The following is a 25,519-nucleotide window of genomic DNA, read 5'->3' on the forward strand; positions in this document are numbered from 1 at the left end:
AGCATAAAAACGGCGCGCCGCAGGCGCGCCAAATTTTGGGTACCTGTAGGGAATTGATTGAAGTTTATTGTGACAAAGTTTCAAAAAAATCGGTCGGAAAATTTTTGAGATATCGAGGTTTTAGTGACGTCATGATTTCTGAGTTCTCGACCAAAAACGGCATATGTTCAAAAAATAATATAAAATCACAGAATAGACATACAGACATGCCGTAAACGCCATTAGACTGCCAATACCATGAACAATCAAATGGTTATCTTCGATTGTTGATTATCGTTCCACATTTTCCAAAATCTTGAACTGAATCTTGGCAATTTCTCGTGACTTCTTCACGACCATGATACATGCATTTCTTAAATTGAACTTTTTTAGCCAAACACGTACACATATGGTAAAATGAATGTCACCATCGTGTTCTACGCCCAAAATTACCTATAAAACATGTGTCACAGGCTGCGAATATCAGTTTTGATTTTCGGGGATATGTGCCTGCCCGGTTGACCTGACCTTGACCCTGACCTATGCTTGACTGACCCCTATATGGAGCTGACTTTCTTGTAGGCCTTATATGATGGATTGTGCACCGTTTTGACAGAGTTTATGACGAGAGGCGCCCATTGCGCAGGCCTGAAGTCCATGCTACTGAAAGCCCGATTTCAGGTGTTTGACCTGACCTTGACCTGACCTGTGACCTCAAAATTCGACTTCAAAGTACTCATCTGAAGCGTCTCGTCGCGTTCTTTCGTTTGCCGCCTCGTGCGTTTCGCTGCGCCTATTGGTTCTCGAGTTATCGGCTGGGATCGTTTAACGCCCCCCCCCCCCAGCAAACGGTGGGTGGCGAAATACCCCAGCAACTGCCGGGTTAAGACCTACTTCGACCAATGTCGTGACCTGGGGGCGCTGGCCTGACCGTGACCTGAGGTCAACACCTTTAGTTGACCTCACCCAAACAAAAAGTATACCATTTGACGCGCCTGAGCGAGGCAAACACGATGCTGCCAAAATCGCGGCTCTGCGGCCGTGTTTTGCGAAGTTATTCACCAAAAATGGAACCGTACCATGGGGCACTTGACCTGACCTGAGAGGTCACCGGTTGACTAGGACCTTAAAATCGGGTATCAATCTCCGCGTCTCGTAACGGCGCACTCGCTCGCTTTTCCGGCGACGCGCTAGCTCCTTCAGGGACGAAACGGCGAGGGGGGTCGTACCCGCCCTCGTTTTAGCCCCCGGCCCCCACAATAAACTTCTGTCACTTCCCTACATGTACCTACCCACGCAAAATTTGGCACAAAAAAACATCGTTCCTACGCTAAAATTCTGCACCAGTAATATTCCCAGTGTTCGTGCCTACAAACGGGCCAATTGTCTATATGGACTCTCAGCTGCTCCCGGGTCATACACAGCGCCTCGCCGACTGAGCGTAGCCAGGCGACAAGCCAGCCCGTCACCGCAAGAACGGCGCTGCCTCCCCCTCCCCTCCTCCCGACCCCGTCCCCCGACCCGCGCGACATTCCACAGGTCACAATAGTGACTCCCCTCTCTCAGCTGACCCGTCCTCAGGTGCGGTGTACACTGGACAAATACCTCTGTCGGGCTGACGGGGTCCATGTTTGAACAAGGGATTAAGGGAAGCCTTCAAACATCTCAGACGGAGTTTTCGCCGAAACTACCAGCTAGCGCCATCCACCGGTGAACGGCGGTACTAAACTTCATTCGCTAGTTCCCGAAACGACACACCATGACCTGTGCCCTGCTGTGTGCCCTGACCTGTACCCTTCCCTCTAAAATGTCCTGTGCCATGCCCTGTAATCTGCCGTGCCCTACTTTTTGCCCTCCACAGTGCCCTACTCTGTTCCTTGCCCTGTGCCCTTAGTCGTAGCGCGTGCCCTCTGCTCAACTTTGGGACGCAGTAAAAATTTGTTAAAATATGCCCTGTCTAATGTCTACATATAACTGAGAGCACTACTGGAACTGCAGGAGTGTTGACCTGTTATGATTTTTTTTATATGTGTCTTTATTTTGACGGTGTTCGCATATAACTATTTTGTTTGTTTACATGTTTCCTTTGGGGAAGGTGCTATTGAAGACACAAAGGCTGAAGACTTCCATTTCGCGTCTAGCTAGACACGTCTAAGTCTTAGACGCATCCAGCTGGACGGCCGCTGCGTCTATCTGGCGACAGCTAAATTTAGACGCGTCTAGCTTGGAAGTCTCCGTCCAACAGTTAGACGCCAAGTTAGACGCCAACCTGGACGTCTGCTCAGTTAGACGCCAGTTGGACGCCAGTGGAAGTCTCCACCCAAAACGAATCAGCAGAGGGTAATGATTGTTTCATTATGTTTGCCCGCTGATTAGTTTTATCTGAGCCCTCCCCAGCCGAGGGAGGTTTGTGCAACTCCATGGCGGTTTTCTCGCGCTTATCCAAAGCGCGTTAGAGAAAGAGAGACAAAAGTTGGCATGCCTGGCCTTTGATTGAAGCTAAATCTTGAGGCACCAGTCATATGACCTATAACGCCATAACAGAACCCTGGCACGGTCCAAAAATAAATGCCGCAATTTAGCGACATCCTCACTCCTTAGTGAGAGAAAATATTTCGCTGGGAAATGAACATCACAGAAAGCAGTGAGCTTCCGAGCCCTTATAACGTGTAAATACCTATCTCTCGGATTTTTCATACGTTTTAGTTTTGCCTGAGGTCAGTTCGGCACATGACTTCATTACTAGGCATAGGTAAATTAAAGTGAAAAAACACGGAAAATGTTATTTTTGCGCCGGAATAACCTAAGGCAATCTTAAGCGCTCCTAAAATCACAAGTTCCTCACTCCTTGCAAGGTGCGACGCTTAAGTTTTGAATGGCGGTCCCTCACTATACGGTCGCTTTGAGGTCATCGTTTTTTTTTTGTTTATACCTAACCTTCGATCAAATAAAACTAGCGAGTCGGGCAAGCCACCAAAAACGGACTATGCCTTGGGACACTTGACCTGTCACCATTTAAAAGTCACCATCTGATATAAGACCTTAACCCTTTTCCGGGGGGAGGGGGCTTTGAAAGGTTCGATTCTGGGCCTTTTCGCCCTCTTCAGATCTAAAAAAAAACACACACACATTCGAGCGATAAACGGCAAACGGTGTTTGATGGGCCGTTCAAAGATCTATAACTTTTACATACGCCTTTTCATTATCGGAACAAGTCAATATTGAGGTCACCAGAGGTCATCAACGATAAAATGTTTTGGAAATGGTTACTTATATAGGCAACTTTTGAACTAAGAAACACAGAGACATAAAATTAGTACATTTTTGCTGCTCTCGTCGAGGCGATGCAAAATAAGTATGCGAAGACCTTCACAGGTCAATTTGAAATTTGACCCGAGGTCAACGTCAGGTAATTCACCAATGAGGTTGTAGGGTATGGCCATGCTGCATATCAAACGACGTACCTTGACCAGGCGAGCAGTTTCGTACCACTTACAAGTCTTTAGCGCCATCATGTCGTGATTTATTGACGAAAAACTATCTATGACGTCACATGACCTCAGATGACCTTTCCCGGTTCTCCTGTCAACAAGTGGCATCAGGATCATCACTGATGATAATCTTCCACAATACTGAAAGAGCTGGGTGGTTTTGACTCGTTTACACGAAGCAGGAAACAGTGGCGGATCCAGGGGGGGGGGGCAAAATGGGCATTTGCCCTCCCAAACGGCATAATTTTAACATTACGCCTATGGACGAGGCATGGAAAGAATCGATAAATTGTTATGATTTGCCCCCCCCCCCCAAAAAAAAACGCTGAGCTGGATCCGCCTCTGGTAGGAGGCATTTCAATATTTTCCCACAGGCTTGCAATGTAAAGGTCACGAGTCTGGCCTGACCTCAGCCCAAAGATATGAAACTTCTGAGATATAAAATTGGACATACCTACTGGTATATAATTAACTAAAACCTGAAGAGAAACAATTGATCAGTCAGTCTCCAGCTCTGGCGTGATTGCAAACTCTTCTGAGGCGGGGTCAACAAGCCGCCTATGGTGACCTGACCTGACCTGACCCGGCAACTTTTTTGTCAAAATGTACACAATGAATGTTTAGGAAGTCAGCGAGTATGAACTTGCGGCGTTCAGCAATGGCACAAGAAAAACCTAAGGGGGGTCGAATCGCCCCCCCGCCCGGAATAGGGTTAAAATTGGGCACCAGTCGCTGTATATCGTATCGGCGCACACCATCGTTTTTTTCGCGAAGCTCTAGAAGTCTAGACCAATTAGGGGGGGGGGGGGCGGCGAGGAGGTCCCCCATCTAACGAGGAGGTAGAAAAGCGATAGATCCGGCGAGGGTTGTTCCACGTGTTACCTTTTGGGTGCAGTAAATACTAGCCTCCGTGGCCCATGAAAAAAGTTAAAAAGGGTTGGTTGACAACTTTGAATAATTAGGAGACATGTTTTTGTCGCTATTGTCGGATGCGATTCCTGCTACGATTGTGAGCCAGCATTTTTCGATGGTGCTGCGCGACATCCCAATGTTTCTCCAATCTCTGCGTGCTTCCGGCAGCGGAGGCGCGGAGCGGCGCCTCCCGCCCGCCTCGACGGCGCCCGCTCGCGGATTGACCCGAGGCGACCGCCGACGGCCCCTCTGAGGCGGGGGATCGGCGGGGAGGGGGTCGACTGCCTGCGTACCTGGCCGCTGCCAGCCGGCCGCTCATTGGTCGGCGCCCTCTGACGTCAGAGGCAAGAGTTGATCGATGCTGGCTGGCGGCCGAGCGGCTAGTCGGGCCCGAGTCCCTAGCGCCGTTTGGTCGCCGCTGGTTGCCGGCGCGACGCGTGCGCCTATTTTTGAACGTCTATTTTCAGATTGTTGTATTTGACTCGATATTTTCGTTGAGTGGCCGCGTGAGAACGTGGAATTGCGTGAGAGCCACGACATTGGGGCGCCACCGACCAGCGCCGGCTCCGGAAGACAGCAGCAGCGGCGCCGGACTTGTAGGCGCCACCACTCCGCAATCGACTGTCTTCACCGGGAGCCCAGTAAGTGTGATATGTCTTTAGTCCGTGTCCGTCCGCCCCTACGGCAGCAGCTGCACGCCGCTCTCGGCAACAGTGGCGGGACCACCGAACTGGGTACCAAGGTGAGACTCACTCCCCGAGCGCGGCCCGGGCCCGCGGGTGTGTGCGGAAAGTGCGGACGGCGGCGGCCGCGCCGGCCCGGCACCTGGAGCCCACATGCGCTGCCGCCCGTCCGACCGGCCCGGGCCGCGATCGGGACAAACAAGTGCCGCCCCACGCCGCCCGCGCCGCGGCCATGGCAGACGCGAATCCCGGTCGGCGACCCCTGCCAACCCCAGCCGGACCCCGGCGGGCCAGCATGGATGTGCCGCTCCTTGGCGGGGGACCGACCGACCGACTGGAGACGCCTTGCATCGGCCTGTCATTTGAGCCAGCGGAAGGGGTGGTTTCGACAACTGGGACCCGGCTGGCTGGTTGGGGTCCTCGGCAGATCAGCCAAGACTGTCAGTGGTGGTGGAGACGGTACTTCGGTCACTTTCGGCGCTCTCACAGCCTGCTGTGGAGAGCCAGTACCTTCCTGTAAGGGATACGACCGGCGGGATGGTACCGGACACCGGTACCTTTCCTGTGAGGGGACAGATAGGCTGGGTGGTATAGTACCGACTAGAGATGTCAATCGGATACCAACTTTTTGGTATACCGATACCAAACCGATACCAAATCGGTATTTGGTATTTCAATCCTAATGTGTTTGGTATTTTGTTGGTATCATGAACCCTCGCTAATGTTTAAAAGGTTATGAAATCGGTAAAAACTTGGTATTTTCCTCATGTTCCCAAGTTGGTTTGGTTTCGGTATTTCTCCAAGGTTTTGGTTGGTATTTGGTTTGGTATCGGTATTCCGATGTTCCGTAATTGACATCACTAGTACCGACTGGTACTTTCTCTGTGAGGGCACAGAGACATATGGTGTAGTACGTATTCCTGTGGCAAAGAGACAAGCGGTACGATGACTTTCCTGTGAGGAGATACACTTCTGATAATGTGCATCGGTACCCTCCCTTTAGAATGTAGATACACCACAGATTGAAACCACACCACCTTCCCGTGCTGATGAGCAAGGGCAGGTGCTGCTTTTTCCCCTTGCTGAGACTTGCAGACGTTATCTCTCATGCGTGGGACCAGACGGTTCCTCTACTGCCTTTTGGAGACAAATGACACCTGTTTGTGTGGTGACAGACAGATATTCACACGATGGATACCCTCCCAGTGGGCAGTGAAGTACAGATTCACAGATACGGTCTCTCCTGTGTGCGTGTACCCTCCCCAGGGACTGACTGTAACTCTCCCGTAGACGACAGGTGGTGCACTCCTGTTTGGAGACGGGCAATACCCTCCCTTCCCTCAGTGCGGCCAGGCATTACCCTCTCATTATCCTCCCGTGGGAGGGTGGAGGGGCACACGGTTCCTGCCTTTCTCTGAAGGGACCGGACGCCTTCCACAATCCACACCGAGCGGACGTGAGTGGCAGTCCGTATTGACCGGATCGCGAGGTCAAGGTCGTATGGACGATGCTCGCCGTATATAAAGACGCTCCCGCTAAAGAGAACCTTAAACGTTGCCAGGGCATTTTTTACTATGATAGCCAATTATAAACCGCAATCAACAGTCAACACGACGAAAAATCCTTACAGCTATAGAAACAGACAGCAACAAAGCTCTATCAGGTAAGAGTGCCTTGCCCACAGTAAAAACGCATATAGAGATCGGCACAAATTTAGTTCGACATGTTGAAATATTTGTAAGTTTAAATTAAAAACGTTAAAAGACATCCAATCAAATAAAATGAACTCGCACATGAACGCCAGCTCAGCCTGTGGCGCTGCTGCAGGTACCGACCATTCTCCGTGCCACAGGTTGCGGAACCACTCCTTGACCATTCGCACTACACGAGCCGCTATGGTGTCTTCCTGAAACACCACTACGGTCTACGCACCGTGGATTACGTTTGTACGTACCTAACTGGCGGGGCGGAAGGTCGCTAACGCAGCAGTGAAAAGTCCATCGCCTCGTTGAGCAGCTCACGGCTTAGAGCAATCATTGTACATTTTCAAGAAACATTACTCGCAGCCGCAGATGGACTGTTCTTTCAGTTACTGCGTAGAGGTCTCTTCTCGGAATGCGAAGCTAATGCCACGAGTGGGCACGGCAAAATTACGCTTTATTGCTGATCGTTTCATACTCGACCAGTCCTCAGTTAAATCGATTACCTATCTCCCCATCATTTAAAATGTTAGTTACTTCATATTTGATAATGGCTCTCCTCGGTGTAGACTATGGTCTTGTTGCCAGTCATTGACTTCGACTTCCCTGTGCCAAGCTGACTGAACAGCCGTGTGGACCAGGGTGGCATCAGGCGGAGCGAGAGAAATGCACAAGCACTGCTTTGGACAGCAGATCCTTGGCATGTCGAAGCGTCAAAACTGATGCGAACATGAGGACGCTTTACTGCAAGACGCTTTACTCAGTATGACGAAGTGGGATCGGCGAACCCATAACTTCATCTCATGTGCAAGTTACCGTAGTTACCGGAACCGCAACTGATCCATAACGTCGATCAGTCCACGCGCAAGATGCTCCCGCATTATCCACGTTCAGGCTGTCGGCACATTTGCAAAGCGGAACACCAAGGACTGCGTCGTCTTTAATCTGTTCATTTTTTGTTAATGAAATGCGGCTGAGCGCGTAGGAAATCAGACTGAAGCACATTATGCAATGAAACAATCTGATCGTGGCTGTGTGTCGGTTGCACAGTAGCGAAAGCATCTTCAGCATAATAGCATAGCGTAATACAGGATCCGCATAGTTTAACGCCGCCATTGACCGTGGTCAGTACCTATTCCTACGTAATCTTGTTACCTAAGCTTTCCTGCGCTTTATGCATCGCCACTGCATATATAGGGACATACATGTAGACATATACCTACCTTGGTATACTCACCTTGGTATGTCATGGGATGCTATTATGTCACAGCCAACATTTCATGATGACTGCCGAGATTCTCGCATTCGGTGAAGACCATGAATCTGTTTTATTGCCGGGTCGACTCGCAATACCGTTGGCATGAGGTTCACCTTGGAGCGAGTGTATAGCGCTGTGCCGAGGCACTGCACTGGCAGTCCGGATGCGGGACTGCAGAATTGTGGTGACCGAGGACTGGCTAAGAACCGGTTCCAAGGTTATCTATCAACTCGTAGCTGTGTAACGGCTTGGGCCGCGAGTTCCCGGCAGTGGGATGCACCTATTATAGTACGTATACGAGTACGGCTTTCAATTGTTAGTGGAAAACTCCAGCCTAAACTGTGCCACTTTGTGTGATATGGGCAAGCGATAAGTCGTACGGCGTACCCTACACACAGCTTCGGGAACATTGATGTGACGAATGGAAATAACGTGTATTCTGCTTGACTGCGAAACTAATGTATCGTCTCTCTTTTTTCAGGAGGCATTCAGCTATCGTAGCTCGACTTGCCCACAGAAACTGACACAATGGGCCGCAAGAAAATTCAAATATCTCGCATCACCGACGAGCGGAACAGACAGGTCAGTCAGAACAGCCCGCATTCATTCAAGGGAATGAATGACTTGATGTGCTTCTATCCCTTACATATGGTGACGATAAATGCGAACTAACTTTATAACCGATCATTGAATTAAATGCTCTCTACAGATATTCACCGTACGAGTTATTCTGCCGTTATTTCACTTCTTCGCCCGCTCCCGCACCTGCGATTACCCATCATGCTAGTAGGTATTCACCGGGGGAGTTGATCTGCTATCGGCGCCGTTTCCTCCTGGGTGATAACCTTTTTCAATACAATCATAGAATGGCTTGAAAACAAAGAATCCAATGGTACCGAAATAAAAGTTACTAGGCCAAAGATAAGCTTAGGGTAAGACTTAACTTAAAATTGTAGCTGTTTTAGATCACCGTGTAGGAAAATATCGAAAGTTGGCTTAACCCCCACCGGAGTGGGGGTGTTTGAACATCCCTGCGGTTTTTGAAGGTATCTCAAAATCAGCGGCGCGGAGCCCCATTGCTTTTGACACACCTGTTCTCGCATCTGTTCAGCACATGTTGTGAGAATTTCAGATCCATGTCGCTCAAGGTCAGATCACCAGGTCACGTCAAGTGACCTTACCTCAGAAAAGGTTGAAATGCTCGCCATAGCTACGTCGTTAACGATCGTTTTTAAGCTTTCAGCGCTTGATAAGAGTAATAGCATGTATAAAACGTTTATCTCGGAATTTAGATATGTGACCTAATTTTGTCAATGTCTGTGACCTAATTTTGTGGCCAATTTTGCGACCTCTCAATTATAAGTCAATGGAAGAAAATTGAAATGCTCATCTTTTGGATGAACGTCGTTCTAAACACTCTCAAACATTAGTTTATGGGTAAGCATGACGGACTGAATGGGAAAATTGCACCCGTGACACCTCGTTGTGCCTCTGAGGTCATTTCAGGTCATGAAAGGTCTCCAGCAGTTTTTACCATAACTTTTGATAGATACATGCTAGAGCGGTGAAAACACTTCAGACATGTGTTCAGCTCGACGATACGGATCGACTGATATAGGTACAACATGACCTTTTCCGGTCAGGTCATGACATCAGGCCTTGACCTGATGTCAACTTTTCAAAATGACATTGCATTCTACGCGTCTCGACGAGAGACACGCGATGCTGGCAAAAGTAATGTCGTGACTCTCTCGAGTCAAAAGTTATTACAGAAAAAAAGTTTTTTTTTTCGTAAAAAAACGGCTATTATTAGTTTTTGCCCTCTGGAGGCTAAATCGTTGACCTGAGGTCAAATCCGAAGACATGATGGCGAAAGAGCGTTGAAGGAGCTATGGAATGCGCTTTTCCGCAGCGCTGTATCTCTATTGGTTACCGAATTATGCGTCGGGTGCTCGAAAATTGTTGGAATAGGCAAACTTTGGCCTTTGATGACCTCTGGTGACCTGCCTTTTGACCTGACCTAAACAATGACAGAATTGTTTTCATTATTTTTTACGCTCTTTCTAATGCCGCTTACCTCGTGTCGCATGGCCCAGGAGCCGATTTAAACGGGGGGGGGGGGGGGGGGCGTGAAAACACGACGCGACGCGGAAAACTCAGATTGCCCGGTGGGGCAAAGATACATAAAATGTGCAATATCTTTATAATGACCTTGACTTTGAGCTTGAGCACACCATAGGACTCCTTTGAATGTCTTTTTTATGTGTGATATTTCGTTGACAATTAGGTAATTATTTGGGCCATGCTTGAGCGCTGGTCACTGCGAAATGCTGGTGATGACCTCTTACCTTGATCTTTGACCTTACAAATTTACCTGAAGTCAAAATTTTTAGATCCTTCATAATTGTTTTGATGAGACCTTTCCTTTTGCACCTCTTTTGCTGCCGTTTGTAACAAAGCTAGACGGGGGGAACGAAAAGCTCTCCTCACGGACCCTGGTGATCTGACTTAAGACCGGGTCTGGCCTTGATAACGCGGTGCGTAACCACAGCCAGCATTTGTGGTCGCCAATAAATTCCTTCCCATTACCTTCCTAATGATCACTGGAAGGACTGGTATTTTCCAAATTGGTCGACTTCAAGTATAAGCATGCAATGTTATAGGCATGTTCCAAATTTGGTGTACGTAACGTAGCCACTGAAAAGTTCCAGGGATCTGTCATAAAGTTATGTCGTAAATACCACGGGATCTCTCTCGCATAGCCTTGCTTTTTATAATAGGTATACAATAAATATGGCTAAGTCATATTATCGTTATGCATTCGGTGCACCAGCATGCCCCTTTTCATTACCAATATACATATATAATTATATACGTATGTTGAACACGTTTTGCTCTATTTCAGGTAACATTTAACAAACGGAAATTCGGCGTCATGAAGAAGGCTTACGAGCTGAGTGTTCTCTGCGACTGTGAAATAGCGCTCATCATATTCAGTTCGTCCAATAAGTTGTATCAGTACGCCAGCACGGACATGGACAAGGTGTTGCTCAAGTACACCGAGTACAACGAGCCTCACGAATCGCTCACCAACCGAAATGTCATCGAGGTAAGTGACTGTGATCGCGTCTAACTGTGATGCTTCTCTGTCCCCAGGTCACATTCACTAAGCGAAAATTTGGTCTCATGAAAAAGGCCTACGAGTTGAGTGTTCTGTGCGACTGTGAGATTGCGCTAATCATCTTTAACTCATCCAGTAAGCTGTTCCAATATGCCAGTACAGACATGGACAAGGTGCTGCTCAAGTACACCGAGTACAACGAGCCGCACGAGTCTCGCACCAACAAGGACATTCAGGAGGTACGGTGTACTGTTCGCCTGTCTCGGGTCTCGGCCGTCGGCTCAGCATGGAGCCAGCCGCGTGGGGCGCGCACTGGCCGCGGGCGGTGGACTGCGCCCTTCTGCGCAGAGGTGTTGGACAGGCAGCTCGTGCCGCGGCGAGCATGGCGGCGGGTGCCGAGCAGGGTGCTTCGGTGGCTCTGGCTTGTATCTGCAACTGGTGGAGGATGGTGGTCGCTTCCTGGGCTAATAGCTTGTCGGTGCTAGTGACTTGCCTGGTGCTGGTGAAGGGGTGTCGGTGGATGGTTGTACTTGCTCCAGCGGTAGACGATGGTTCGTGCTGCCCTTCGGCTGGTGTTGGGAATCTGGCAGAATGAATTGGCGCTCCCGGTGATGGTATTCTCTTCCAAACCTTCCATTCTGCGCTTTGCGCTGCGGAATCCTCTATAATGTGGTCCTTTGCATGTGGAGAAGGAGGCACCGATATGTGCCAACCTCTAAGCATCTTCAGTTGACGTCTTCCTTTTGGGCATCAATGACCGAATGGCTCTCAATGCACGTCTGGGGCAGAGGTGTACATATATTGTTTTGTTTTTGTTATTACGTCTGTCAGGTCAATGTGCATCGCAGTACCTTTCATTCGATGCGCCAGAGATGAGCAATCGATGGAGCGAGATTACAGAAAACTCATCGGTCGGCATCCCTTTATTTATTACACAAATTCCCGATAATCGACATCCTTGGTATGCTGCGCTTGATGATCCTTTCGCTACCGAGAGCATGTCTTGCATCCGGATGTCCCTAGTCACACTTTCCCTAGGCTTTGGAACGTAAGAATTTGGCGCATGAGCGTAGCTATCAAAATGGAATTTTAAGCGAAACGTAGGTAGATATTTCTACGTGCGCCATGCAGGCATTTCCGTAAGGGCCTCCTTTCGCTGAGAAGTGGAAACTTTCTCGTACGTCTGAAAGGCCCACTATTGTGGTCCCAGAATGGCCATTGGGGTCCATACTAGGACGTCGAAAGCATTCAAAGTTACACCTGACCCATGACCCATGCTCGTTGTGCATGAACGCGAACTCTGAGATATTTCAAGCGGTTCGATGACTGGTGACTTCAAAGCAGGTCGCGCAGCTTCCTGACCCGATGCTGTCACCGGCATTATGTGCTGCAGCTGCATCGTCTCGCATTTGGCTCCTCTGATTGATCAGCTGAGTCGTATGACGTCATCGGGCCGACGGCGTCCGGTCGTCGGCGCCACATATAGACCGGCATTCACCGGAGCGTATCGACCGCCGCGGGGGGGGGGCGACCCCTGACGGCAGGGTGGGTGGGACGGTCCTCTGCGGAGGCAGTCCGTGACTCTCTGCTGTCCTGCCCTCAGCGCAGGCAGCAGCAGAGTGAGCTGTGCTTGGGCATCGGTCCCTCTCTCTTCTTGCCTCTCTCTGGACAGATTTTGGCTCGCCCGTCGTCGGGGCACCTCAGCGTCCAGCGAGACTGGTGACTGAAAGAATGCTGCTTCCAAGAACTGTTGAATCCAGGCTATTGATGACGGCGTTCAAAGCGTTATGCAACGAATAAGTAAAAGATTGCATCGATCACTGTCGCAGACTTGAGGTCTACTGCTTCCTCTTACTCCAGCTTTTCATAAGTAACCGTTCACCGTTTATTAGTCGTAAATCGTCATAACGTTGTTGCCGGGATCCTATGCTATTGCTTGTTATAGGTGTTGCCTCGTTTGTTTACCTGAAGTTTGTTACGAGCTTCATCGCTGATCGCAGACTTCTGCGTCCAATGATCGTCAATTTTGGCCGCGTGGGACCTGGTGGGTGGGCCACTGCAGAGTCCAGGTGCGGAGAATTGTCATAATCTCAGGGGGTGCTTCTCTAGCATCTGGCGAATGGAAGCTTCGAATTCTTGCGTAGAAAAGCATGTGTAGGTACGTTTTCCAAGCAGCATCACTCTCCTCGTGGCTTACGCAAAGCACTTTGCGTCTCAGACGTAAGTTAAGCACCCCTGGAGCACTATTGCACGGTGACTTTTGAATTTCAGGGGGTGCTCGAGCACCCCCAAAACCCCTAACTCTCCACCCCTGGCAGAGTCTCTTCCAAGACACCGCTGGCCTCTGCTTCATCAGAGTGGACGTCGTCATCATTTGCTCGGGTCAATGTGCTACGTGTCCTGTCAGTTTGGATCACGAGAGCCGCTAATATCGACCTACCGGCGAACCGGTCCTAGCCGGCTTCTGAGGCGCGCCGGTGGACACAGTGCAGGTCGGTCATTCATATGGGAAACAGTGGTCTGCCTTTCTGGAGACATAAGTCTGTCCGTTTGTCCCAGTGTCCGTCCAAGTGGAGCCGATAGTGGTTTATTCTGAACTGTCCTAGTTGACTTGAGACACTAGTCCAAAATGTCCCAGTTGAGGTGGGACAGCAGGACTGCATCTTCATCTTCTGGAGACACGAGGGACGAGGGCGCTGATCCCTTGATGGGCAACTCAATGCGTGCCAGTTGGGTGATCAAGCGCCTACCAAAAACGACCGATTAGATATCCAGTAATCGATGTCAATGAAAAAGAGAGCATAGCTAGCTTCGGATCGGAATGTGCATTCGAATCGTCTTAGATTATTCTCAAATAATTCTGTTGACGAATAGCAACACCTACCTACATAGTTAGTTGCACTTCAATATATGGTCGTTATGTAATGTGTTTAAATACCTTATAAGTGATTTCGGAAAAAAGTACGAGCTTCTTCCCTTTTCACGAGGTCTCACACTATTCATCTATTGCGTCGGGTCGAAAGAGCAGCACTGAAGACCTTAGCCTCATTGGCGTACTACAGTCCTGGTGTATTTAATTCATGAAATCCTACCTTCTCCAGTAAATGAGTTATATTTGCTCGCGCCGCTGCCTAAAACCTTGATTGCTATGTCCGTTTCTGGTGGCCCACTGACCGTCTCACTCACCACAGGCGCTAAACAAGAAGGAGCACAAGAATGGCGGCCTCAGTCCTGAGAGCCCGGAGCCGGAGGACTTTCTCGCGCCGCGCTCCGCCGAGCCCAAGTACAGTAAGATCGAGGAGGAGTACCAGGTCCTGATGCAGCGCAGCAGCCAGCTCAACGGCAACAGGGTGAGTCTGCGCCCGCTGCGGGCGAGACGGCGGTACCGGTTACCAATTCTTGGGTGGTGACGAGAGATTGACGTTAATTAAGCCTTTATATTTTATTGATTATCTTATTTGAAAATTTTTCCATATTTTACAATGCATTTTTCATTTTACTTCGTAAGCCTATGCCCGCCGTTAACGTTTGGCTGGACGGACAATGACTGATATTTGCTCGAGAGTTTACCTACCGTTTACCTACCGAACCACCGAACCAAAACAAGGTTAACCCTCGCCCATGTAGGGGGGGGGTTGGTGCAACCCCCCCCCTGAGGTTTTTCGGAAATAGTGCAAAAACGGCGGCGCGCAGCGCCGCCAAATTTTGGGTACCTTATGGGGCAAACCTTGCGCATCTTTTGATAAAAAAAATTTGACCGGGTCATGTCAGGTCACGGAGTTATGACGTCACAAAGGGAACAGCCTCCGGCCGGATTTTCACAAACTGAGTGCCAACGCCCGAGGTTTCCTGCCGGTGGTACGGACATTGGTTGATGGATCGTGATGAAACTTCCCATGCATGTTGGGGCAAGTATTGGCTATCATATGGTATAAGAAAATTGACCGGGTCAGGTCAGGTCACGGAGCTATGACGTCACAAGAGGAACAGCGTCCGGTACTATTTTTGAAAAGCGCCCGAACCACTACTTTGCTAATTCTTGTCACCTCAATGGGAATATGCAGCAATATTAGCTTCTATAGGGAGCAAATGGACCTTCCAAATCCAAAAATACAATCAGATTTCAAAAATTTAAATTTTGATTTTTCGAATTTCTGCCGCCGACTGTGACCTTGCCGACTTCCGGCGCTCCCAACGCGCCATTTTTAGAGCTAGGGAAACGAAATACATACCAAACGATATAGAATTGATCAAGGAACACGATAGTGAAGGTTTCAAGTCGATATCGCCCACCGTTTTGCCGCAATCGCCGCGGAAAGTTGAAAAAAGTCTATTTTCCCGAAAATTTGACCTTTGACCGGTCAAAAGTAGGTCAAATGTTGACCTAGGACCAAAAAATATACCACCAATCGCGAGATCTCGGCGAGAGCAATCCGTTGGTCTTTTCCGCTAAGCTCTACGACGCTCCGTTTTCAAACGCCAAGGGGGGGGTCGCACCAACCCCCCCCCTGCATGGGCGAAGGTGGCAGATCGCCGTTTACGGGCGAGGGTTAACATTGTCAGATTTTACTATAGAACTTCATTTCATTCACTGCAAATAGCCTATCTAAATGCACAAAACTCATCTTGCCATCCCATCCACAGGTCGGTATTCCGTTGGGCGCCTACCAGCTGGGCGGTGGCAGCGGCGGAGGCGGTGGCAGCGGTGGAGGAGGTGGCGGCGGCGGCGGCGGTGGGGGAGGTCCTAACAGCGTGGGGGTCAGCAGTCCTTACGGGTCCGGCGAGGGTGGAGGCGGCCCTGCGCTGATGCAGGCGTCGCCTCAGATGCAGCACTCGCTCAGTCCTCGGCCCGGCTCGTCACAAGGTAGGTGATGCTGCTGAACGTTAGTGGCTTTACCTATCCGTCCACTCTAAGTGGGCCCACAATGGCTGTTTGGTCAAATTCGCTCTCATTGCTTAAAATGTTCAAGATATATGCAATTAAGCTGCTGCCTTTACGCAATGTTTATCATATTTTTCCTTTTTATATTTAATCCTTATAAATGCGTCGTCTCATAAACGTACGGGTCTAGAATTCATCTCTCATCCTTTTCCGCACTCGGTCCCATTGCTGTCTGCCGGAAAACCACCTCTTCAGGCGCATAAGACGGGTCGCACTTCTCCGACATGTCTGACTTTTCCGACAGGTCTGCTCGACATGTCGAACGGATACTGACTTTTTCTGACTTTTCCGACAGGTCTGCTCGACATGTCGAACGGATACTGACTTTTTCTTACTTTTCCGACAGGTCTGCTCGACATGTCGAACGGCTACCCGAACTCGACCTCGCCGCTGCCTGGCTCCACGTCCCCGAGCATGTTCCACAAGGTGTCCCACAACATGAAGCCGCAGCACTCTCCGAACAGTGTCGGCCAGAGCCCGGTGAGAAACTGACGTCAGCCGGACTTAAACTATAGCTGTGTAGGTAGTGTATAATATGAGTTGTACCTTGATAGATATAGTACACAAAGACCTTACTAAGTACGTAAATAATTCCATCATTAGTTTCAGTTCCAATTACCGTCATCCCGCAATGTACGAGCGGATATTGTTAGAAATCAATGATAGAATAACACTGGTTGTAACCGCCGCATCAACTCCGAAAGAGACATTCATTCATTTGTTGCGTATCGGTCCCACTGTCGATATATCCGCTGGCTGGAGCTAAAGCCTAAAAGTGGCCTGTATATAAACGGAATACTCGCTGATTCGTTTATGTGCGATAGTGCCTTTATTTTAACGTCATGGAATAAGCATGTTCCGTTATTTCTGAATCATCGTCTCGTTTCCCTATGCCACTGGCGGCTCATTGACCCGAGTGTGACCGTCTCCCGCTGTGCAGCAGATGCCTCCGCGCGCCGGCGCCGCTGCCACCATGCCGTCCGCCCCGTCCGGCCTGGCGCCCGGTCTGGGCTACCCGGGCGCGTTCGGCGGCCAGGAGTTTGTCAGTCCTGACGGCCAGCTGGCCGGCCTGAACTCGCTGCACCCCTGGAGTACCTCGGTGAACATCAACGTCGGCGGCGGGCCGCACTCCAACATGCCGCATCACAAGTGAGTCTGATACACCCGGCCGTCAGATACACACAACCGTCAGATACACCCGACTGTCAGATACACCCGACTGTCAGATACACCCGACTGCCAGATACACCCGGCCGTAAGGTACACCCTACCGTCAGATACACCCTACCGCCAGATACACCCGGCTGTAAGATACACCATACCGTCAGATACACCCGACTGTCAGATACACCCTACCGTCAGATACACCCGACTGTCAGATACACCGTACCGTCAGATACACCCGGCTTTTAGACGGGCGCCGGCCCGCTCCTCCGACACTATGAACCAAGGATAGCCTGGGCCCGTGCTCAGCCGGAGAGCCCCGACGAGTACCCGATAGGCACATCTAGCCAGATTGGCGACAAGTTTCGCAACGTTTACTTGTCGAAGATTGCACAGATAGCTGGCTGAATATGGGACGGGGTTGCGTACGCTGCTTGCTGATCGGAGCCTGATTGCACTTCCTCGGAAAAATGTGATCTATTTCAGCGTTGCGCTGCGCTAAAATAGCGTCCTGCTTCTGTTTGTGTTCAGGCTGACCTTTGCATCGCTTCATCATGCCATTTATCTACGGTGCAAAGTCCGGCAGGTCCATGCGTGGCCAGGATCACATGGTGTGCTAGCTTTGTATCGGTGGCCACCATTCATAGGTACTTACATACGTTAGCTGTGTATTGGTGGCCCCCATTCATAGAAGTGTTAGCTGTGTATTGGTGTATTATGTCTGTGTGTCAGCTGTGTATTGGTGTATTGTGCCGGTATGTCGGCCGTATATCGGTCGGTATAGTGCCATATAGTTGGTGTGTTAGCTGTTCATATGTAAATGTATTTTCTCGGTGTGTCAGTTGTGTATCGGTGCATTATGTCGGGGTGTTAGCTGTGTGTTGGTGCATTGTCAGTGCGGCAACTGTTAAGGTATTGATGCATTATGTCGGGGTGTCAGCTGTATATTGGTGTATTTTGTGTATTTTCGGTGTACCTATTCCTGTCGACAGCAGTCTATTGTATGCTATCGTTTTGTGAGCTGTGTAGCGTATTGTTAACCACTTTTGCTGCATTTTCTTTTATTAGTATGTATCTTGCATTCATTTTTTTACCACAGTAAATAACTTGATAATGTCTTGCCTCTGTCCCTGACGATAGGGTGGTCGGTGCCGGGAGAGTGGACTAACCTGTGGTTACGTCTCCGTTTCAGCGTGCCCCACGTGTCCGTATCGAGCAGTTCTCCGCCACCGGTCGGCTCCGACCTGTCCCCAGCGCGCATCATCAAATCTGAGCCGGTGTCACCTCCTCGGGACGGGCACACGCCGAACGGGCTGCACCACCTGCGGCCGGGCGGCAGTGGCCACCTCTCGCCGTCCCACCTGCCGCCGTCAGCGCCAGGTAGGTCGGTCACTATCGGCCTCTCTCGACCTCTACCGGCAGCGACAGGGCCCTGGTCGGGGGGGGGGGGGGGGCACGGGAGGAGAGCGTCAGGGGACTGTGATACCTAGGACCTGTGACTGAACCTGGCCGTCCTTTGATGCTTCTCGTTGACTCCAGCCGTCTGTGATTGAATTTGACCGCTGTTCTCCGCTCGGCTGTCGCGAACTGAGGTGTGACCAAGCGTGTCTGCCGTTTCAGGCATGGTTCACCCTGTGCATTTAGCACCAGGGAACCCCAGTCATGGCCACAGCTCACCGGAACCAAGCTTAAGTGACTACGAGCCCGGCCCAATGCATAAACGCCCTCGCATGGCCGACCCGTGGGCCACCTAGCGCGAGAATGGTGAAGCAGCGTTTGCAGCGACCTCCGCCAGAGGCGCGTGTGTCGACTGGCGATACGGGTTTGCTTGCCGTGGCCTCACGGCGACGGTTTGAGCGCAGCTATGCGAGACACGGAAGTGACGAGACATAGAAGAGTATCTATTTTCTCAGGTGTGCGCCGGTCGGGGGCGAGTGAGAAGGGGGCTTTCGAGAGTTTGCTAGACGGAAGACCCCTGTACATAGCGGGGAGCCGGTCGGCGCCGGGTGGCGCCCAGCCGAGCAGATCTCAGCGGCGCCGGCGGCCGGCCCCCAGCGCGCTCCATAACGGGGCCTGCGGCGCTGCCCAGCCGGCCCAGCAGATGTTGTATCCATGTGCTCAATCTCCCGACTGCTAGTTCTCTGCGCTCCGCACTGTACAAATTGTGTTGTTGTTAGACATGCACTCAAGGACGGAAGCTATTTGTTGCTGTGGGTGTAAGCTATGGCGCTGTCTGTTCACCCAGTATAGTTATGCACATGTACATGTTTCCAGGCCGACGTAGCGTCGGCCGACAGACGTGCCCCTCCCCTGGACGGCCGGCGCGCGCGCGCTGACAATCAGTGCTGGCCGCTGGCCGCCGGCCGGCCGGCCGGGCTGCAGCTGCCGTTTTGTGCTCTCCCACTATCCTGTTGGACCGGGACGCTGTCCGCTGTCCCCTGTCCCCTCACGGCCATAGAAGAGGAATCAAAACCGCCGGCTGGTGGCGTCTGCTCGGCCGGCCCCTGGTCGCTCGCTGGTGTCGGTCTTCAGTACAAACGGGCAGGCTGGGCGCGGTCAGCCCGGCCGAGCCGGCGCCGGACGACAGCGCCACCGCGCGTCCACTCCCCGTGCCGAGGCCGACAGAATGTCCCTCTTGCCTCCGGTTGAAGCGTTGCACTTTCCCGTGTGGCGCTATGAGCCTAAAATTGTTACTATTTTTACTATAGGGTATGTATAAAGTTAGTTGTTTATACAAGTCGTTGGCCTTACCCAGTGGTCGGAAGCTTTAACGCTACTTGATAAAATTTCAGCTTGTGACGAAGTTGTTACCACTGTTGTCGGAGAGCTTTGTTTCGTGCGCTTGCGTTGTGTTTAGTTGACCTGGCCGCCTTGTGGGCTGGCCATTAGCAGGTGTGTGCGGCAGGGCAGGCGGTCGGCGGCGGCCTGTGCCGCCCCGCCAGCCGACAGCCTTGTAATGTAGTCGTGCTTGGTTTGTCCCGCCGGCATAGAGCTGGTGTTTGTGCGGCCTGCATGGCCCGCCAAACCCCCTGTCGTACACTAGGGCACACAGAGGCGGCAGTGGCCTTCACTGCTGTTCGACACAGAAACACAGACACTGACAGACACGGCAGCAATTTGTCCCACACTGCTGCCCGACATATACCTACCATAGACGGACACAGCACTGCTGCCCGACATACAACCAGACAGAAAGGGCAGCAGCATCCACTGCTGCCCGACATAAACCACAGATATGGCGATGACGTATTCGCCTGCCGTCACTGAACACACTCACTCTGTCTCTGCTATCAATCACGGACATTTTTGACTGTGTCGGCCGACCGCCGTCCGGGGGGCGCGTTGTGCTATGTTCGGAAGTTTTCTAAAATAAAACAAACACCGATGATGCCGCTTTTATAAGACAATGAAAACGTCCCGGTATTGTCGGATGACTGTCTGTTAGGACGGCTCGTGGCTCACGAGTAAAGCCACTGTGAGTAAAGCGTTTGGGCGACCAACATGGTGCGTCGCCCGTCATGGTGGGCACTCAGGCCACTCAGACACGCTAAACGTCACCCCACCCCACGTGAGCCTGTACCCGAGGAACATTCAAAATACGTCGGGTGGTAATGGTGACTAGCAGGAGTTTTGACTTGTCGAGAAAAAGGGTATGAGCGTACTGAGTAACGAGCCTACCGGGTTGCAACCGGCGACCGGTATTAGTGCCAGCATTCTTCATTAGTGAAGCAGTCTCGTACTGAAAATGAGCATGTACGCCCAGAAACTTGCAAGATCTAGCACCGCACATCACATGCACAGGAAAGCCCGCGTATACAGGCTCTGCGTTCGAGTGCGAGGCCGTTGCAGTGAATTATAGACGGAGCAGTCGTTGGCAGTTGTTTAATGCATTGCTGAGCATTTTCCTTTTACGACGCGCGCGCGACAAAAATGATTTTTGGCTGGCTAGCCAGATTTGAATTGTTTTATTGTTTTATTTGGATTCTTGGATTCAAGCCACGGTCATAGATAATATTCAAGCCGCTATTGCTATAGGCAGGTAGGTAGGTCTCTGCTTTTTTTCTTCGTGCGTTTACGTTGGGATTGTGCAGTGTGCACACTTTGGAATTAACAAAAAGTTGCAGATCCGGAAAAGTGGTTTATCCTTGAGACTGAAACGGCCCTCCAGCAAAACGGTCAGACTCAGGCCCAGCCTCTGCTGAATGCTGCCCACTGTTGCCATTTCAAGAAAGGTACCTAAGGAGTTACCTAACTTTTGGAATAGCTACCAGGGGAACTGGGCCAGGGAAGAGTGACTGTTGACAATGTGACACATCATGGATCATTTGACATTCTTTATCAAACTGCTCATACAGTGGCTGTTAATGGACAATTTGAGTTGCCACTGGCTGATCCATGGTGGGCATTAGGGGCATTTATTTGCTTTCCCAGAGAAAGTAAAATTGGCAACATTTTGTCATTTCCATGCACATTGCACTGAATGATCCAAGGAAGCATAAGAGGTATTTATTTACTTCTCCCACAGAAACTAAAATTGATGAAATTTTTACATTTCCAAGGGAACATTAGATCTGGTCTGGCTCACTCATCCAAGGGTGATAATGATAAATGCACTAACCACTTCATCTCCAAGGGGGCATTAGAGGCATTTATTTGCTCCTCCCCTGGAAACTAAAACTGACAGACTTTTGCCATTTCCAATTCCATGTATGCATACAAGAATACTGAACAGTTTCTTTTAAACTGTGCAGAGTTGCATAACTTTTCAGGAAGTGAAATTTTTAAAGTATTTCGAAACTGGGAAGCCCTTTTTCTTCTTGGGTTTTACTGCACAGTGTACTCCCTACACCCATTACCATATTTCTGGACCCGCCAGTATCCATGTCACGATGAATGGCATTAGTCTGAGATGCTTTTGGTTTCTATCATTAATCACATCATTCAGATTTTAGTCATTATCAGTTTTATTGTTGAATCCAGGCTTACATGCCTGATAAATAGATAAATTGATGGATATTGTAACTTTAGACCCCCGTGACAGGCATTTATAAGGCATCTATATTCTATGTCAATTCAATAATGTCACACAAAACACATAAATGCGTACACGTGAAGTGATGAGACCCACGAGGCTATGGATGACTGTTGAAGCGTGCCGTCCTGACTTTACTCGTTTGTTTTGGTTGTGACAGGTAGCAACAATGCCAGAGCGGGAGTGTTTCGGCGGCCTGTTGACTGGCTACCCGGAGGTGGCAGTGGACAGGTTCGACGGCCGCTGTCTGAATGCCAGCTACTTCCTGCTGAGTCATCTGCACAGCGACCACATGCGCGGTCTGGACTCGGCCGAACTGCGGTCGGTGCTGCAGAGCCAGCCTCAGCCGCGGCTGCTGCTGTCGCGCCAGTCGGCCGCGCTGCTGACCAGCTGGCCGCGCTACGCCGCCCTGGCGCCGCACCTGTGTCCGCTGGAGGTGGGCGTGCCGCGCCAGCTGACCGACCGGCTGGTGGTGACCGCACTGCCGGCCGCCCACTGTCCCGGTTCGGTCATGTTCCTGCTGGAGGGCGGCGCCGGCGGCACTGTCCTCTACACGGGCGACTTCCGGCTGGACAACCACCAGCTGGCAGACATGAAGGCGCTGCACGACGCCGACGGACACCCCAAGCCCATCCAGGCGCTGTACGTGGACACGACGTTCTGCGTGCCGCAGCGCCGCGAACTGCCGACCCGCAGTCGCAGCGCTGAGTCGGTGCTGCGGCTGGTCACAGAGTGGCTGGACCGCGCACCAGACCATCGCGTCAACCTCGACTGTAAGGCGCGCTATGGGTACGAACACATCTTCCGTCGACTACATGAGGCCACTGGCATGCGTGTGCACGTAGATGCAGAGAAAATTCAACTCTATGAGCGGCTGCCAGACATCGCGCGCTGCGTAACATCATGTGCCTCAGAGACGCGACTGCACTCCTGCCGGCCGGGCTCGGCCTGCCTGCGCGACGGTAGCGGAGGACCTCTCCGCTCAATCACCCTCTCTACCATGTTCTTCTTCATGAACCAAGCTGTGGACTGCCTGGAGCATCATCTGGGCGGCGAGCGGTACCGCGTGCTGTATTCGTTTCACGCGTCACTCGGCCAAGTACGAGAGATGGTGTCATACTTGCGACCATCCCGTGTGGTGCCGTGCGTGGTGCCGCCGAACAGCTCTCTAGAGAGCGTGGTGGCACTGCTGGGTGGCGCCAGCGAGCCGCGGCTCGAGCTGCAGAGTGGCCGATTGCCGACAGCGCGGGCTACTCACTGGGAGCGGAGACCGAGCGAAGTCCTGCAGCCGCACCGCCAGCACACCGGCCGGAGACAACCTCCCAAAGAAATCAAACGCATCCGCCCAAAGGTAGAGTCCCCTGCACGGCGTCAGGGTCACCAGAGGTCGCCCCAGCCCGCGGTCGGGGCTCAGGAGGAGCGGGCCGACGCCGCAGACACCCGCCCTGCCTGGAAGTCCCCGTTTGATAGCGACTGACGACGGCTGTTGAACGGACGCCAATGTGATATGGGCGACGGCGGTGGAGTGGAGCCTGGTCCCAGTTTTTAACAATGGGCAGAGTTTGTGATTCTCCGGGCGCCCGTAAATTCAAATTTCAATTTCATCATTCTCATCATTTAAGTTTGTGATTCATTTGTTATTGTACATTGGCTGTGATGTTCTTGTGAAATGCCGTTATTGTGTCGTCCTGGGGCGGGCAATCGTCAAATACTCGTGCCTTATGTTTTGAGACGCCGAATGCAAGAAAATATCGACATCCTGGCCCTGTTCATGAACCCTGCGGCCGCTGCGGCCGGCCGCAGGCTCTAAGCTCCGCCCATTTTTGAAACGTCATCACTCACTCGGCCGCAATCAGCGTTCCATGAACACGTCTGCTGCCGAAATAGTTTCCGATAATTGCGCGCTTGAGACGATTACTAATCAATAGTTTCCACGCGCTTCTTTTATCTGTGTATTCCATTCCTGTTATGAAAAGGGCGTTTCTCAAGGCCGTCTGGTGTTTCTGTATTTTTGTAAGTGGTCACATAAATGATTTGGCATTCTTTTCATTGAATGGTAGCACAAATAACTTAAGTCTAAAATTAAATCTCATATTAAAGCATTTATCTAATTTTTAGGTATCATGGCATGCAACACCGGACGGAATGAATTTGTTTACAACATCGTCTCCATGGCAACACAGCCTACACTTTGACTTCAGTGCGCCAAGTTCAGTGCAATCACTTTCTTGCGGCTCGGCGGTCGCTGGATGGCGGCCGCAGAGATCGCAGCGGCCGCAGCAAGGTGACGTCATACATTCGTCATACTACATGAGCCCCGCCCCTTTTCGTGACGTAACAACCCGGCTGGCCGCAGCGGCCGCAGCGACCGCCGGGGTTCATGAACAGGGCCCCTGTTTAGCATCTCACTGTATTTCTAATAACCTCGCTATGAAAGGTTTCCATAAATGTGTATGCATGTACCTACGTAATGTTTAAAATAAAGTTTCCAGCGGATATTTAGAGTGTAACTAGTTGTCACATGTCACCGTTGTCACCATTCGGTGTTACCTTTGTCACCATTCGGTGACACAAGATCGGGTCGCGCTCCACATCGCGTTGTACAACTATAGCGTTCGTGTGCAACTGTTGGACGCGTAGGTGGTATCTACCGGTGTACTATTCCTCACTACTTCGATGTTGTGTCCCATCCTCCAGTTATATGCGCCATCAGTGTAGCATAGCGTGGTTTTTTCCTTTATCATTGACAAAACACAATGATGGTGTAAGGCATTGTAAGGTGAATGCATTTGCTCTTATTTTTTGCCCCTTATTTACAGCGAAATGCGGTAAATTAGGCACATCAATGGAAACGACGACATCTGCTCAGAAGCGCACGCGTGCAGAATGCATTGCAGTTTACTCTGCCATTGGAAGGCCGTTACCAAGAAAATATCCAATCGATTTCCATGTGGAGTGGGTTCACTGTCTCGGAAGACACGACGCAATGCGATTTTCGAATTTCAATCGGGAAAGCACCCTGTCGATTATTGACAGCATTTTTTTCATCAAACATCAGCCTATGTCATGTTAGGTATAGGTTCAAGACTAGCAAATAACCACTAAGGAAAGACTTTCCAGCAAGAACTAAGCCCTAGTCAATTGCCGTCCTGGCTCGGACTTATTTTAATTTTCCTTCCCGACTGTGCCCTGTCCCACCAACCAGCTTGCACCGAGTTCCACTTCCCCTCCGTACCC

General features: G+C 50.9%; 2 protein-coding genes across 4 annotated transcripts; both read left to right on the plus strand.

The window, feature by feature from the left end:
* Nucleotides 1-4,746: 4,746 nt before the first annotated feature.
* LOC122364773 (myocyte-specific enhancer factor 2-like) lies at nucleotides 4,747-20,638 on the plus strand. Of its 3 annotated transcripts, XM_043335496.1 has the most exons (10): nucleotides 4,769-5,023; nucleotides 8,505-8,605; nucleotides 10,929-10,974; nucleotides 11,178-11,383; nucleotides 14,336-14,494; nucleotides 15,789-16,008; nucleotides 16,433-16,566; nucleotides 17,027-17,235; nucleotides 18,443-18,630; nucleotides 18,871-20,638. In XM_043335496.1, exons 2-10 carry the CDS (start codon nucleotides 8,552-8,554, stop codon nucleotides 19,002-19,004), a joined length of 1,350 nt encoding a protein of 449 aa, XP_043191431.1. In that variant the 5' UTR covers nucleotides 4,769-5,023; nucleotides 8,505-8,551; the 3' UTR covers nucleotides 19,005-20,638. The 3 variants fall into 3 exon arrangements, with proteins under 3 accessions (XP_043191432.1, XP_043191433.1, XP_043191431.1); XM_043335497.1 differs by lacking the exon at nucleotides 11,178-11,383 and having other exon boundaries at nucleotides 4,747-5,023; nucleotides 10,929-11,132; XM_043335498.1 differs by lacking the exon at nucleotides 10,929-10,974 and having other exon boundaries at nucleotides 4,761-5,023; nucleotides 11,180-11,383.
* Nucleotides 20,639-21,201: 563 nt separating this feature from the next.
* LOC122364756 (protein artemis-like) lies at nucleotides 21,202-24,274 on the plus strand. The gene is made up of 2 exons (XM_043335452.1): nucleotides 21,202-21,289; nucleotides 22,443-24,274. Exon 2 carries the CDS (start codon nucleotides 22,452-22,454, stop codon nucleotides 23,757-23,759), a length of 1,308 nt encoding a protein of 435 aa, XP_043191387.1. The 5' UTR covers nucleotides 21,202-21,289; nucleotides 22,443-22,451; the 3' UTR covers nucleotides 23,760-24,274.
* The last annotated feature ends 1,245 nt before the right edge of the window (nucleotides 24,275-25,519 follow it).

This window comes from Amphibalanus amphitrite, unplaced genomic scaffold (genome assembly GCF_019059575.1).
Source record: "Amphibalanus amphitrite isolate SeventyFive unplaced genomic scaffold, NRLGWU_Aamphi_draft 000696F_arrow, whole genome shotgun sequence".
Taxonomy (NCBI): Eukaryota; Metazoa; Arthropoda; class Thecostraca; order Balanomorpha; family Balanidae; genus Amphibalanus; species Amphibalanus amphitrite.